The following is a 16,922-nucleotide window of genomic DNA, read 5'->3' on the forward strand; positions in this document are numbered from 1 at the left end:
CGCCATGGCAACACACACACACCTGTCTCTCCAAGCTTCTGGAATCCCCCTCTGGAGAGCCTGATGGGGGCTGCGAGGAGCAGCAAGGCTCCACAGTGCCAGGAAAAGGGGTTTAAAACTAGAGAGGGCATGAGCAGCAGAATGAGCTGGGGACAGGCTGATAGCACATATTGTGGTGGCATCACACATATGTGATGGCACACTCAGGGGTCAGCCAACTTCGGCCAACCAGGCAGCTATCCAGAGGCCACAGCTGTCTGTGAAGGCCTCAGAGAAGCCACACACCTCTCTTTGCAGCTTTTGCACTGTGTTGGGTTCTGCCATCAGAGCTGCTTTACCCTGAGTTAAACTTTTGATACTCTTTACAGTTCACACATCGCACAGGACTGCTAATCATTAATCCCTTCTCTCTCTTTTTTAAAATTCCTTCTCTTAATCAGAATTCCTTAGGCCTCTCCCAAACAAAGCTTCCTACTTCTCTCTCCAAGATTCAAAGAGTTGTGCATATAATCTAATAAAAGAAGAAATGACCCTACTATACATTGTACTGAATACATTACAGTCACTTTCTTGGTCAAGCTTCATAATAACCTCATAAGGTGGAACTATTACTAACCCCATTTTGTTGATGAGGAAACAGAGGTTCTGACGGCAAATTACTTACCCAAGTAATAGCTAGTGAATGGCGACAGAGACAGATTCAACTTAATTAGGCTCCCACCATGGTCTCAGCACACTGGGGAGTTTCTGCAACTGTTGGGCTAATTTTTCCTTTGGGTTGGGTCAAGACAATGGAAAGCTATGATAATGGAGTGACTCAGCAAAGGCCGGGGACCTAGGTTTTAGGAAAGGGCATACACGAGAGGAATTTAGAACAGGGCTTGGCATGTGGCAATGTTATACACTGAATATTTGTGTCCTCCTGAAATTCCTATGTTGAAACCTAATCCCCAGGGTGATGGTATTAGGAGATGGGGCCTCTGGGAGGTGATTAGGTCTTGAGGGTGGAGCCTCTTGAATGGGATTAGTGCTTTTATGAAAGAGACCCCAGGGAGCTCCCTCTTCCCATCTGGCCTGTGAGGACACAGCAAAAAGATAGCTGTTTATGAACCAGGAGATTCTCACCAGACACTGAATCTGCCAGCACCTTGATCTTGGACTTCCCAGTGCCAGAACTATGAGAAACAAATCGGTGTTGTTTATACCAGTATCCTATTACACCAAAACTAAGATAAGGCCACAGACAAAGGCAGGCAAGTGTTCAATGAATGCAACTATGACTTTTCTTTTCTTCTTCTTTTTTCTTTTTTTACCATGTTGGTTCCTCTCTGAAAATATTATGCCTAGGAGGAGGAGTCGGCAACACTGCAGGAGAAATTTATTCATCTAAACTCCACCTACATACTTGCAGAAACGTAAATCCAGTAATAATGAAACTTCTTGAAAGAGTATCCTTGAGCTTAGATTGCTAGAATTTGAGCAGACCTCTAGGCACTGAGTTGTCTGGAAGAATCTCTCTGTACTTTGTTTCCCCATGTGTAGTAGAGTTGGGGTGGAGTGGTTGCGGGGGACTCAGTATGTAGGTTTTCAGGAATGGGACTGTTGACCTCATAGGCACTCATCAAAACTGAGAAGTAGGCATAGTTTCAACTGCTTATATTTTACACCTCTCTGAATTCCCACAGTGCCTTACTCTCCTCTCTTGAACAGGTGTCATCCTTGCATAATGAGATACCTGACCACATGCTTACTTCTTCTGCAGAGCTAGCTCCTGTGAGCTTTTACCAGAAAGTTAAGACTCTATAAGGCCTCTTTGTACTCTACCCTCCCAGGTAACACACTGGAAACAGTTCATTTGCTTTTTTAAAGGAGACTCCAGGGGTGCCTGGGTGGCTCAGTTGGTTAATTAAGTATCCCCTGACTCAGGCTTTGGTTAGGATCTCACACTTCTTGGGTTTGAGCCCCATGTTGGGCTCTGTGCTGACAGCTCAGAGCCTGGAGCCTGCTTTGGATTCTGTGTCTCCCTCTCTCTTGGCCCCTCTCCCACTCGTGCCCTGTCTCTCTCTCTCTCTCAAAAATAAATAAACACTTAAAAAAATGGGGTGCCTGGGTGGCTCAGATGGTTAAGCGTCCAACTTCAGCTCAGGTCGTGATCTCATGGTTTGCGAGTTCAAGCCCCATGTCGGGTTCCACGCTGGCAATAGGGAGCCTGCATGGGATCATCTCTTTCTGCCTCTCCCCCACTAGTGAGCTCTATCTCAAAATTAACTTATAAATAAATAAATAAATAAATAAATAAATAAATAAATAAATAAATAAATAAATAAAACAATGGCAGAATGTCTCCCCATGACCTCAAGATCCAAACTGCCATTGCTTCTTGCCTGGAAAATAACAATAGCCTCTTTGGGGCCTCTTTGGGGCCTTCTCTCTGGCCCCATTTCCACTTCTGCGGCCAAAACAGTTTTTCTTAAAGAGCAAGCTTGGTATTTCACTTTGTTAACATTCTTTGGTACCTCTCAGTTACTTCAAATATGGTCCAACTTTTTGTCCAAAGCTTCCAACATTCTGCCTAGCCCCAGCTTGCCCTCTGGCTATTTGGGTCTTTATTCTCATGGGAAGTGCTTTCAGCCCCGGAATGTGTTCCGTTTTCTCTTATCTCTGGGTTTTCAATGTTCCTGGTGGCCCATCTCATTCCTCCCCACTCTCTTTGGATTACCCCTCCTGTCCTTTGGGCTTTAGGCATCACTTTTTCAAGGAAGCACTTCCTTGAAGCACTAGTTTGTCTCATGACCCAGCAAGGAGTTAAGAACCCCCTACTGCAGCCTGAATTCACTGACCCACCTCTCTATAATCTCCAAGGGACTGTACGGTCCGAGAGCAGGGAGCTTCTCACTCTTCCGTTGCACGCCCAGTGGCTGGCATATAGTAGGTAATCAATAGATATCTGTTGAGTGAATACACAGAGGTCCCCCAGGGGCAAGAAACACTACCCAAGCAGAAAGAGAGACAATAAGAATTTTTAATCCATGGAAAGTGCTGCAGGGACTCTGTCCAGGCCCACAGGCAGCAGGAAGAGGCAGGGATCCTGCAAACCCAGTAGTGTCTGGAAAATGAAAAGCCATTAAGACCCAAGCTTCCTCACTGCAACAATCCTCGGGGCCTCCTTCCTGATGCTGAAGAGGTCAGATTGTCTCTCCATGGGTCTCCTCCAGGGCCCACTGTGGGAAGGAAGCTGAGTGTGGCAGGAGGAAGGAAGAAGAGCAAAGGCCGCTTGGTCTCCACCTGAAAGCCCCTCCCCCGGGACTGACCGCCGCCATCCATAAGAAAATGTTTAAAAACGAGAGACTTGGATAGTCAAATAATATCTTAGAAAAAATAAAAGAGAAAAAAAAAAAACGGATAATTCCAGCAGTTACAAAGTTCTCTGTCGGCTATCCACAAGAGAAAGAGTTTGCTTTGGCCTCGCTGGCAAGCCTCATCTGCCAGGCCCATCCTCAGCTGTCCCCCAGCCCCCCCCAGGCCCCAGGATCCACGAGAGTAGGGCTCCCCCTCCCATGGAGAGTCTCTGTGCTCATGGAGGGCAGTACCCTCCCTCACCGGCCCTTGGACTCCCCATACGTGTTTCGGGCCATGGACACCATCTTCTCCTCGCATGTGATTTTGGTGTCCTTGAGGATGCTGTACCACACCATACCCGCAGGCCGGACCTCCTCGCTGCGGCAGAAAAGGTAGGGCACGGTGTCCACACGGCTCTGGATGTAGGCGCTTCGCAGGAGGCTGGAGCAGTGACCGCTCACCCTCTCCAGTCGCCGCAGGATCAGGTGGGCCTTCCTGAAAGGCAGGACGAGACAGCGATGAAGAATGAAGCCCAGATCAAAGCTTAAGCCTTTGACGGTGAATAAAGGTCGACAAGAGAAATGAGGACTTCCTGTCCCAACAACCTCCTAACCATTACTGGCCTGAGTGTGATATTTCAAACACCCATTTGAAAATCACCTCAGAATCTGTCCTCTTCAACTGTGCAATGTGTAAAGAATGAAAGTGACATAGAACCTTTGATCCAGCATTTTCATTTCCAAGAAAAGAGAGTCCCAGGAGTTATGAAGTCACCAGCCTTAGGGCTCTGACCAAGGAGAAATTATTATAATAATCATACACAGAAACCACAATCACAACTAAAATTTATTGACACTAGCCATGCTAGGCACAGAGTAAGTGCTTTGCATACATTTAACAGTTTTATTTAATCTTCACAACAGCCCTGAACATACTGTTCTTTCCACTCACACAGAATGGGAATAGAGCCCACAGCTCAGAGAAATGACATTGCATGACCAAGGTCAAACATCAAGTTGACCGTTGGGGCTGGGCATTCGAATCTAGGTCTGATACCCATGAAGTCCCTCTCTAACTTCTGCTTTTGTGTTTCTCTATTCTCTGATACTCTATTCTTTTTTTTTTTTTTTTAAAGAGAAAGAGAGCATGCAGAGAGAGAGAGAGGGAGAGAGAGAGAATCATAAGCAGGCTCTGCGCTGGCACAGAGCCTGACACAGGGCTCGAACTCATGAACCATGAGATCATGACCTGAGCCAAGATCGAGTCAGATGCTTAACTGACTGAGCCACCCAGGTGCCCCTCTCATACCCTATTCTTACAGGCAGGAAATTTGGAGATCTTTCATCAAAGCCTTAATAGGTAAGTTCCCAAATCAGATTTCTCTAGATCTTGTTTTTGTCATCTCTAAAACAGTGAGGATGGTCTTAGTTTCACAAGTTTGTGGTTAAGATTTACCATGAGAAAGGGCCAAAGCCTGGCACAGAGTAAGCTCCCAATAAATGATACCTACGATTACCAAGAATTGTTATGATAGTATCTTGGGATCAGGGTCATACTGAACACTAGTCTAAACAAGAATCACCCTGTGCTGTGGTGATCATCATGAGTAATTTATCTGGAGTCCTTTATCCAGCACCAGAAAGAGGATCATTGAGGAGGTCTGATGGCTGCATAGAAGATTAAGCTAGAGAGGATCTCTGAGATCCTTGGGTCTCTCAATGATGGCACTATTGACATTTGAGCCAGATAATTTGCTGTTGTGGAGGCTGTCTGGTAGGAAGTTTTGCAGAATCTCTGGGCCTCTGCCCGTTAAGTACCAATAGCACTCCTTTGCCCCAGTCCTAGCAATGAAATTGTCTATAGACATTGTAAATTCTCCTCTTGGAGGTGAGGGAGGGGGGAATCACCCCAACTGGGAACCAGTGACCTGGTCTCACCTACTGTCATTGAAGATGTGAAAACTGAGGCTGAGAGAGGAAAAGGGGCATCCTCTTCCCGGATCCCACCATAGACTAGTGTCACTATCAAGGTGTCCATCTCCATGTAGAATCCAGTTTTCTCTAGGTTTCACCATCTTCAAGATACCCAAGGGCTGAGTGAACAGCTCTCTCATGCTGTCCTCTCCATGCCCCTCTGAGACCCCAGGAGGGAGGGCATTTTACGACAACTTACCCCACAAGTGGGAGACTGTGTCAGGCACCTGCATGGCGACTGGAAAAGGGCCGGGCTTACGTGTGTATGTTTTGTGGGCACAATTTATGAGGTACCTTTCAAAAAGTCCTCTTTGTATAGTTCACCACTTGGGTGGAATATTTCCTGAGGTGCCAAGAATTCATAGCTTCATAATCACACTCGAGTTGCCACTCTGCCCACAGACCTCTCTCTCCCCTGGCAGGCCAAAGAAGAGCTTGAGGAGTACGTTTCTCTCTTCTGGTTTGAGTCCTTGCTCTGTTCCTTAATAGCTCTGTGTCCTTGGGAAATTTACTTAATGTCTCTAAACCCATTTCTTCACTTGAAAAATGGCACTGTTGTGAAGTTAAAGGAGATAATGCTATTGACTGCTCATTTACTGAGCATTTATTTTATGAGAGTGCTCCCTATTCAGTGTGAAAGACCAACAGATGGACAATGACAAAAAGGAGAATGATAGGAGGAGGCATGGGGGCCGGGAGGAAGCAGAGGAAGGTGCCTAGGTAGGATTGGGGATATCCAAGAAGGCTTCCTAGTAGAAGGGCAAATTGTATTGAGTCTCATAAATGAATAGGGGTCAAAGAAGACAAAGACATAACAGGAGGGATAGGGAAAGGCATAAAGATAAGTGATTACGTTGAATTTCTGAGGATTTACAGTTGGAATGCCATGTGGTAAGTGGGGACACAGTGGGAAAACTGGCGAAGTGGCAGGAGCCAGCCATTAGAACTCAGGAACTGGGAAGTTGGTTGTACCAAGTAATGGTGCACCATTCAGGATCTAGAGCCTGACTGCTCAGGTTCAAATCCTGGCTCAGCCACCTACTAGCTCTGATACTGAGGGAATTGTTTAACCAGGTGTGACTCCATTTCCTTATCCATGAAATGGGAATAATGTTTGTTATCTACCACATAGACTCATTAAAAAAAAAAAAAGCATTAATGAATCTATAACAAGCCCTCAATAAGTGTTATCTAGATTGGTAGTCTGGAAGGCAAGTAGGGGAGTTATCAAAGGGTTTCAAGCTGCCAAGTAACAGATTCAGAGCTGGACTATTTAAAAACGTTCCTGGATGCCTTGAGGAGAACCGAATTGGGGGAAGGACAAGCCTGGCAGCAAGAAACCAGGTAGGGCACACATCCAGGAGTCAAGTGTTTCCTATCATCACACTTAAGGGTGCTGGTTTGCTTTTTCTATGCTTTTAAAAAGCTGCATCCTCAGGGCGCCTGGGTGGCGCAGTCGGTTAAGCATCCGACTTCAGCCAGGTCACGATCTCGCGGTCCGTGAGTTCGAGCCCCGCGTCAGGCTCTGGGCTGATGGCTCAGAGCCTGGAGCCTGTTTCCGATTCTGTGTCTCCCTCTCTCTCTGCCTCTCCCCCGTTCATGCTCTGTCTCTCTCTGTCCCAAAAATAAATAAACGTTGAAAAAAAATTTTTTTAAAAAGCTGCGTCCTCTTTCCACTTCCTCATTTATAACAAGGGAGTGACATTTGCCAACCTCATAAAGTTATAGCAAGGATTACAGAAGTTAATACACACAAAACCCTTAGAAATGTGTTTGGCACATTGTAAGTCCCCGATACAGGGTAGAAAGTACCACCCCCACCATTGCCCCTCATCATCACTGTTTCTGTACTGGTATAAGCCTTGGGCACCTTTGCAAGTCAGTGGCAGGAGACAGACAGAAATAGGAATAAAGTGGATACCTAATCATTAGTTTGGGGGCTCAGAAATCTTTCCAAGGGATTTAACAACTACACTAGGACTTCAATGATGAGACAGGTTTTTAAGGTAGATGGGGAGGCAGAGGAAAGAGCCCATCCAAAGTTAGATTACCAAGAGCATGAACAACCAGAACTTTGAAATGGTTAGTGCAAAGAATGGATAAGAGACTAGTCAGTTTTTCAGATCTCAGACCATCTAGACTCTTCAAAGCCCTGGGGAAGTGTTATATTTTAGGGGCAATGGAGAGTGACTGTCTGGTTCAGACAGTCACAAAAACAAGGCACGGATATAAAATGAGGTTGGAAAGGGGAATCCCTTCAACATGTCCAAAGGCTTTGTCTCCAAAGGCCCAGCCATTTCCTCAGGGAGAATTCTGGAACTCCAATGAACCAAGCCTCCTTTTGAATGGATGGGGAAACTGAGGTTTGGAGTGAGAAAATACTTGGTCTAAAGGAACACCTTAAGTTAGTAACAAAGGCAGAGCAAGAACCAGAGCTCTTGGTTGTACAAAGCTGAATTTAAATATCTGGGCCTGGAGTCTCAGAGTCAAACCCTAGCTCTATAACTTAACAGCATGTGGATCATTAGGAAGTTCTTCAGTGGTGATCTTAGTTACCACATCAGTAAAACGAGAGTAATAACAGTGTTCTGGGGGGAATGAGATGAGCTGAGTAATTTGATTACTCTCAGTAAATGTTAGCCAAGGTTCAAAGTAGCATACTGTAGTAGAAAGGACATAGGCTTCAGAAACCATTAGGGTAAGTCACTTCTCTGTAAGTCTGTTTCCTCATTTGTAAAATGGGATTAGAGATGCTTATTTTGTAGGGCTGCTGTTAGGCTGAAATGAATGACTGCTGTAGGCATCCAGCACAGAAATTTGTACTCAATAGGCACTAAACTGGTGCCAGTTCACTTAACTATCCCCTGCTCTTTGTCCACAGCACACACTGCCTCAGACTTTGGCTTGCACTTAGCCAACAAACACAGGAGAACTCAGAAGGAGACACCATGGAGACAAGGATTGGAGGTGCTCAAAGGCCGGAGAAGAGGAGGGGGAGTGAGAGACCAAAGGTGAGAGAGCTGGGTAATAAATTTGTAGGCAATGGAGATCCATAAATCAAAGGCCAGGCATGCTCCAAGCTTTCCCTGGAGAGGGAATCATAGGTCAGAATGACCACTTTTCTCAAATACCGGAAATGAAATCTTCCTCATTGGAGACAGGACCCAGGCCTGCTGGGATAGGAAGCCAGAGGTGAAGGAGTGACAGTGCACATTAATTTATGGTTGTATTAGCGGGCAAGGCTGAGACAGGAATGGCTTGTGGAGGAGTCAGGGGCTGAGTTCCAATGCCACTTCTCCGGGAACTATAGAACCTTTGACCGACCATTCTATTCCCAGCACCATTACCCAATCAGCTGTTGACACAGTTAGTGGATACAGACCTAATTTCTAAGGGGGCCCTGGAATGGAGGGGGGAAAAAGAGGCAGTAGGGAAATGTTCCTATTGGCCTCTCCCCCTCCTCCCTATCTCCTTTAGTTGAGCTCAAACGTCTCTGTGTTAGCTGACCTCAAGCTTAATGAGAGTCGAGGGCATGACGTGGTTGCACAAAAACGGGACACAACCTCCAAAAATGGATAGCGCAGATTAAGAGAAAGAATGACTTCATTCATGTTGCCCTGGTCAGGCCACATCTGGAGAACCCCAGTCACTTCTGGTAAGAGGGACATGTGCAAACTGTAGCCAGACCATGATGCTGAAGCTTGTCTCAAAAGCAAGTCTTAATGAGGAAGTGTGGAAAGCAGGAATGGAATGTGTCCTCTGAAGGGAGAATTCAGGCAAATGGTTATGTTGTTCTAATAAATGAAGACTAGTGGGAAGAAAAAAAAAACCCTGAAATTAAATATAATCCTCACCACAATTTTAGAGTTCATACTTCAGTCCCAGTCTTTAGGTGGTAAAAGTGAGGCTTGGGCTGGCCATATGGTTTGACCAGGGCTAACAGAGTGTGAGAAGAGCATCTAGAGCTATTGCAAGGCACCTCAGTGTTATCAATGATATTGCTCCAAAATTAACAGAAGGTGAATTTTGACTCAATATGATAAAAAACTTAAAACTAGAATCCTTGAAATCTAGAATGGACCCTTCCATATCTCCATATCACTAGAGATGATCAAATCAAGTAAGTTTTAGAAAGGAGTCTGTCTTGGTCTGTTTGGGCTGCTATAACAAAATACCACAGACTGTGTCATTTATAAACAATGGAGATTTAATCCTCACAGTTCTGAAAGCTGGGAAGTCCAGGATCATGGCACTGAGGACATGTGCTGTGCGGTAGCTAGTGAGGGCTAGCTTCCTGGTCCACAGATGGTACTTTCTTGCTGTGCCTCCACATGGCGAAGGGGCAAAGAATCTCTCTGGTCCCTCTTTTTATAAGAGTACTAATCCCATTCCTAAGGGATTCAACCTCTCGACCTAATCAACTCCCAAAGATCCCATCTCTTAATACTATCACCTTGGACATTAGTTTTTGAATCTATGGATTTTGGGGGGATACAACATTCAGACCATAGCGGACTCTAATGGTAGTAGAAAGTGGAGAAGACTTTTGTGGTTCTTGTTTGTTTTTTACTGACAAGAATCAAGGGGTTGATTCACAGATACCATCTGGTGGGCATCTGATGAGAACTTCACAATAGATGTGACACAACTGCCAAGGCACAGAGTTCCTGACGTAAGAGGACCACATTTGCTGAAGTTCTGTTCTTGCTTCAAAGTCATGCTGAAATTTCACCTTCAGGAAGTCTTCCAGAACTTCCCAGCTATCATAAGTCATCTTTTACCCTTTGCTGCTGAAGCTTTTTATTTCTCTGTTGAGATATATAATATATTCTGCCTTAGTTGTGTACATATCTTGGGATGCAATGTGTTATAATGGACAGGACGCTGGTTTGAAGTTTGCATTTTGAGTTTATTTTGAATTTGGCCTCTGGCAGTTATTAGCTATGTAACCTTAAACAATTTACTTAATTCTAGTGATTCCCTGTTGCTTAATCTTCAGAATCGACGGTTTAGGAGATGAAATGAGATGTAAATGACCTCGCCCATAATAGTGCTCAACTAGTATCTTCCACCTGCTTCTTGGACAATGTAGAAGGAATTAATAAGAGTGAACTGACTTGAACTGAGGAAATTCTCAGGACTCAGCTTTCAAAATCCAAAATTCTCTAGCAGGAATTGATAAAAGGAATGGAATGGCATTTGAGCATCCATGTGGACCTAGGGAAATAATATGGCCAGGTGGGCAAAATGTTTATACAGAGTTGTTTATAACAGCAAAGCATTTGGAAGAAACCTAGTTGGTATTTAACAGAAGACTCAAGTAACATATAGTACATTCAAATAATTGCATGGCTAAAGGGCCTACCCAGATAACACAGTACATGTGCATCCAAGAGAAAAGACCTATTAAGTATAAAGAGACAGCAGAACATGGTGTATCTATTTGTTGTACATAGCAGAGTTGGTGAAAATTGTGCTCTGGTTGTAGATACAGGTATATCCTTAAGCCTTTATCAGCATCCCTATTCATTTTCTTATCCAAGTCATATCTAGAAAGGTATGTGCACACTGCTAATGACTTTATCTCTGGGTTGGGATTATGGAATTCAGAGTGCAAAATTCTCACTTTCCACTTTATATACATCTACATCATGTAGATGCTACAGAATGAGCAAGAATTACTTTTAGAACAAAATACAGTAAGTTCTTTCCATTTTGAAAACCTGTGTATATACACATATATTTTTGTAGCTGGTATGATGAATCTGAGCAATTAAACCATGGTTTCATGGCATTGCGGTAGTTCACTGAGGTTACTTTCAGCATCTAGCCTCAGACCAGTCCCACAAAACAGAAAACAAGTAGCTCAATACTGCTGTCTTGATATAGATCTTCAACATCAGCTTTAAAATGTGATTTATAAGAGTGAAAATATTTATGTTTTGTCTTCTCCTTATTCTCTCACAAGAAACCATAAGACCTTCCCAAGAATTCATTCCTTAACTGATGGTAAGAATGACAGAGTCTCAACCAACCCAGTGGTTTCAGTGTGGAACAGAAACAGACTACAAAATAGCAGCCAACCTTGCTATACTACCAGTGGGAACACTGATCCATAGAACACTTGTTCAAGGTCATCCTGTGTTTTGTATTTATCCACCCTGAAGCATCTTCAATTATAAGAAATGCCACTGATTTAATAATAGCCTTTCAAGAAAAGGAGAAAGAATATAACACTTAATGTGCACATCCATTGTTCACCGTCCATCCTGATTTCAGAAATGTCAAAACATGCAACAACAACAAAAAAGATTAAAAGTTCATGTGAGATCATAGGAATATGGCCCTAGAAGCCTAAGTTTGCTCTTGTTCAAAATATCCTAGAAATTCCAAAAGACTTAATCCCTGATAGCTAAGGAAAGGGTTAATATAATCTTGAATTGAAAGAATGACATCGAGTTTGATTATTTTCACTATGGATGCAGCAACCATGGTTCATGGGATATGCCAACTCTTCTCAGATAGGAAAGGCCTATCTTGCTATGTTGAGAAAAATCCTAGGCTAAACCAAGTCTGTAATGATTTCTGTGATGTATTAGCAATGTCTGCCATGGAAGCAAGAGGGGCTGAGACAGTAAATATATCATTATAGTCCAGAAAGATCAATTCACTGAAACAAAATCCCTTCAAGTGCTTGCTCTCTTCTTCCTATTCTGTCATCTCAGCCATACGTGGCTGAGAGGATCATCGAGAAGCCCAAGAGTGGTCAAGTATATTCTATTGGAGCAAATTCTGGTCCTTAGCCACCTATGAGCTCAGTTTCTCATGTCTAACAGAAACCGTATGGCTGGGCCAGCTGGGTGTCAGCAGGTTTTCTCTGAGTAGCTGTTTGTGGCACCCATGGCTGCCACAGGAGCCAGGCTCTGGAGGACAATGGCCTGATAGATTTATTAGGCAGAGATAAGAGATGCCCAATTTGTCACCAAATTTTATGGGGGTATATGACTATAGTTTTAAGGAGAAGTATGGAACATTTTGGGGTTTGGTGATTCCTGATAGAGTTCATTCCATGGTATCGGTGGTTCTGGGAAGTGCTCTTAACACCCTGGCCACCTAGGTCCCTGAGAAACAGGACATGCTGGACTAAAGGACAGTCAAGGTGTCCCTGTTCTGGTCTTTATGACCTTGAGGGCTTTCTGGTTTCTTCGCTTCCCAGCTAGAAGGGACTTTGGAGTCCAGCTCTTTTACATTACAAATGAGGTCCAGAATGGGAATGGAGGTTTTCCAAGGTCACGCAGCTAGTGGGTGGCAAACCTAGGACAGGAACCCAAGGCTCCTGGCTCCAGGGCAGTGTCTTGCTCTCTCTCTCTCTCCTTTACATTTTGATACTCTGCACACTTGCGAACCCTTCGGAGTCATGGCATATTTACCCAAATTGTTCCTCTGTTTAAAACGTTTACCTGGCTTTTTGGGGGAAAGAATACACTCCTGGACAGAGCTCACAGGAGCCATCATGATCTGCCCTCTGCTGAACTCACCAGCCTTGTTCTTTTCCCCCCTCTCACCTTGAACTCTCTGTCCCAATGAGAATTATACTTCTTAAGTGTATCCTCTTAATTACCATCCCCCAACTCATCTTTGCATTGGTTGTTCCTTCTGATGAAAGCATCCATGGGAGGACTCCTTTGATGCTAAGCACAGACTTCACTGTCTTCTCCAAGGATTCTTGTTTGAGGTCCAGTTCTGGGTTAGGTGTGCCAGCTGTTCACATCTAGAACCCTGTCACTCAAAGTGTACTTTTGGGACGAGCAACACTGGCATCACACCTGAGAGCTTATTAGAAATGCAGAATCTCAGGCCCATCCTAAGCCACTAAGTCTATTTGAATTTTAGCAAGGCTTTCACGGGATTCTCATGCCCATTAAAGTTTGAGAAACACTGCAGTAAACCAGCTTCTCACCCTCCTTTTTACAGCATGCTTCTTGTAACATGCTTCACTGCAACTACCTACAGACTTTTGCTCACTAGATGCTGCTCCTTCTAAGGCAGGGTCTGTCTTCTTCACTCATATATTTCCAGCCCATAGCACAGAGCCTGGTACATAGTAAGCACATTACGTGAATCAATGAATAAGTAAATTAATGAAATGTGGTCTCCACAGGTCTCTTAATATTTGCAAGCACAATGCATTTTTTTATTGCTACTTTTGAGCTGGAGAGACCTTAGGGTTCATGGAATTTAGTTGTTACCAACTGTGACCTATAGATCTTTGATAGCTCACAGAGACTTAAGAGTCCCTCGGGATTGGGGGAAGGGAGTCTGAAAGGGAAACCTAGCAGGTGGAGCTCCAGACCACCCTCTCTAGTTTCTACCAGAACAACTGTGTAACCATCTGAGCCACACATTATCCAATTATTTAACAAGTAAATTTAGCACCTACTTACAAGAGTGAGTAGGACATAAAGAATCACTAAACACACATAAGCTGCCATAGTAGTACAGAAGAGAGATAACACAAGAGTAAACACATAAGCAATATAAGATACCAAAGTTAATAGGTATGATGCAGAAAATTAAAACATGAGCATGTGACTGAGAAGATATGTAGAAATCTTAGAGGATTCTCTGAGGAAGTAGCATTCTAGTTGAGACATGGGGGTCTACATAGGATCTGTTTAGAAAAAAATTTTCTACTGCTTAAAAGAAGGAGTACCACTGCCCTAGTTCATCCTGATCATTTTATAGATGAGGAGACTGAAAGCCAGAGAAAGCCAGAACCCGAGGTTATACACTGAGTTCATTAGCACTGTCAGGATAGATTAGGATGCAGCTATCTTGGTTCCTGTGGACATGCCAGTGTGGGATGTTAAAGGAATCTCATATTCCCTCCAGAGACTAGAAATACTGAAGAGTGAGGAAACTGGGTGATACCAACGGGGGCTGGTGGACAGTGACTGGTGACCGGTTGGCTGGAGGTTAGGGGGGTTATCAGAGCCCATTACCAAGTGGGTTGTCCTACCTCTGTGGGCGGCCAGGCAGCCTCTCCAGAAGATTTATGTCCTTGAGGGCCATAAAGGATCCCAGAAGGTCATAAAGACAAAGTCAGGAGTGGAGCTCTGGTTTACCTTCCACCCAAACTCTCTGAGCCCTGTGGGAAAGGCCAATAAAGTGGGATGCCTTTCCCTGACCATGGGCAAGATGGCAGCCCAGATGACTCACACAGTGGCTTTCATCTGAGGCTCTGGGCTTCTGCCTGTCTACTCTCTTTTAGCTTTTATCTAAAGAAACTTCCTTTCATGTGAAAGAGAGAAAGTTATAGTCCAGGACCCAATGGGCAGATAACGTCTATTCCAGGGAGAGATCCCAGCTCTCATCTGTTCCCTTGAGGGCCTCAAATCCTTGGAGGGTTATTTCAAGTGTTATAAGGGCTCAGGGTAAGAGCTCAGGGCAGAATCAGCCTCCATATAAAACTCTGTGCAACCATGGACAGTTCACTTGACCTCACAGGGCCTCCAATTCCTTATCATCCACAACATGAGAATACCCTACTTTGCCCAGCTTACCCGGGTAATTTTAAAACTTTTTAAAGCATAGAGTGCTACCAACTAAGTATTTCAGGAGGTCAGGTGATGCTCTCCAATGCCACCAGTACCACCCTGCCCCAGAACACCACACTGTCTCCCCTGGATTATTATAACAACGGCCTCCAGAGCCTCACTACCTCCCTCCTGTCTTGACCCCTCTCCATGTTTCCAACAGCAAGTCAGAGGCATCTTTCTTCCCTGAAGATCAGCTAATATCACCCCCTTCTGAAAAACACTTGAAAAGCTTCTCATTACCCTGGGGAGATAATCCAAACTCTTTAACCCTACTTAAAGGGCATTCAGGACTGGCCCCTGCTGACCTCTCCCTTCTTATCCCTTCCCACTCCTGCTGTCACACACTTTGCTTCAACTACAGGGAAACTCTCTCAGTTCCTCTACACACAGTGTTTACCAAGTGTAGAAGGAGTTCCCCTGGGGAAGGAGAAAGGGTTTGAGGTGGTACTCAAGACGATCACAGACACAGCATTAAACAACAATGAATCACACTGGGAAAAGCAGTTAGATTCTCTTTTTCATTCTCTTCCCCTCCTCCAGATTACTTTAAAAAAGAAAGTCTTGGTTTGAGACTGTGTCTTTAGTACTTCTCTAACACTTGCTAATCTCCTTTTTAAACTCAGAGTGTCAGGCTCCACTAGGATTGAATAGCATTGTTTTCTGTTTTTGTTTTTTGTTTTTGTTCTTTTTTCTCTTCCCTTGTATCAAATGTTTACATTTAATTTTTTTTATTATAATTTTTAAAAAATCTTTATTTTTTTTTTGAGAGAGAGCAAGAGAGAGAGAGAGAGAGAGAGAGAGAGAGAGAGAGCGCGCGCATGAGCAGGGGAGGGGCAGAGACAGAGGGAGACTCAGAATCCTAAGCAGGCTCCAGGCTCTGAGCTGTCAGCACCGAGCCCAACGTAGGGCTTGAACTCACAACCCACGAGATCATGACATGAGCCGAAGTCAGATGCTTAACCAACTGAGCCACCCAGTCACCCCTACATTTAATTTTCTATTAAGGGTAGTTGGTGCCCATTTTCCCTTTACAAAATGATATGGTGTTTTCAAATATATTATCAATGAGAAGTGAATCTAAGATACCAAAACAAAACAAGTGCTTACAGTATGGCGATATGTAGAAACTCATAAAAGTGGCAGGCAGATGATGAAAATTTGAGGAAAACGCTGGCCTGATGTAACATTATCTCCTCTGTGCATTCCCTAGGCTAGTCACAATGCCCCACACCCTCCAATCCTCCTCCCCTTCCTCTAGTCTGACCCTCTTCACCCTGTGGGTCTTAGTCTCAGCACTTGGAAAGCCTTCACTAGGTTACCTAGATCAGATGTCTATCTCTCACCTTCCCAAAGGACACTATTCTGTTATCTCTTTTACTTATTCCTATTCTTTCAATTGCTTAAATGCTTAATTACCTCCAACAGTGAGTTTCTCTCCTTTTACTACTGCATGGTCAATAACCAACTGGTAAGAGGTGCTACTAAAAGTAAGTGATGAGTGAACGAATAAGTGAATGTTGTTAGGCGCAAGGCATGAAATGCAGCCACCATTTCATATACTACTTTGTGAATGAAGCTTCACAAGATAGGGACTGTGCCTTTGTGATGTTTGAATCCCCCATGGCATCTAGCACCAGTGGCTGGCATAGTCACTGCCGATGACAGAAGTCATGGCTTAATACACATTGAATATAGAAATGTATTTAGTAATGATCAATAATGGACTTATTCTAGAAAACCTCAGGCTTCTTATGGAAGAGTGGGGAGAGCCCTAGATTAGAGGCCATGAGTCTGCCACTATGCCCTTCTATCATCCTGGTTAGGACACATAACCCTCCAGGAGTCCATGGTTCCTGTCTCTAACCCTGAAGGTGGAAGGTGGGTGAGGAAAGCGAATGATGGAAAGGACAGTAATGTCTCTCTCCTATCTGATATTCCAGGAGTCCAAGAAACAAAAATTCCAAGATTCTGTCATTCTCCCTGCCCATTTCCCATCTCTAATCCTGACAGA

General features: G+C 44.1%; 1 protein-coding gene across 3 annotated transcripts in view; it reads right to left on the reverse strand.

Annotated features, from left to right (window-relative positions):
* Positions 1 to 3,004: 3,004 nt before the first annotated feature.
* Positions 3,005 to 16,922, reverse strand: part of ASTN2 (astrotactin 2) — an 882,294-nt gene continuing 868,376 nt past the window's right edge. For all 3 annotated transcript variants that reach the window (XM_043565814.1, XM_043565813.1, XM_043565812.1), the window contains one exon: positions 3,005 to 3,834. In XM_043565814.1, the coding sequence (XP_043421749.1) occupies positions 3,597 to 3,834 (238 nt within the window). In that variant the 3' untranslated portion in view covers positions 3,005 to 3,596. The remainder of the gene's footprint in view (positions 3,835 to 16,922) is intronic.

The sequence above is a fragment of the Prionailurus bengalensis genome, chromosome D4 (genome assembly GCF_016509475.1).
Source record: "Prionailurus bengalensis isolate Pbe53 chromosome D4, Fcat_Pben_1.1_paternal_pri, whole genome shotgun sequence".
In the NCBI taxonomy this organism is placed as follows: Eukaryota; Metazoa; Chordata; class Mammalia; order Carnivora; family Felidae; genus Prionailurus; species Prionailurus bengalensis.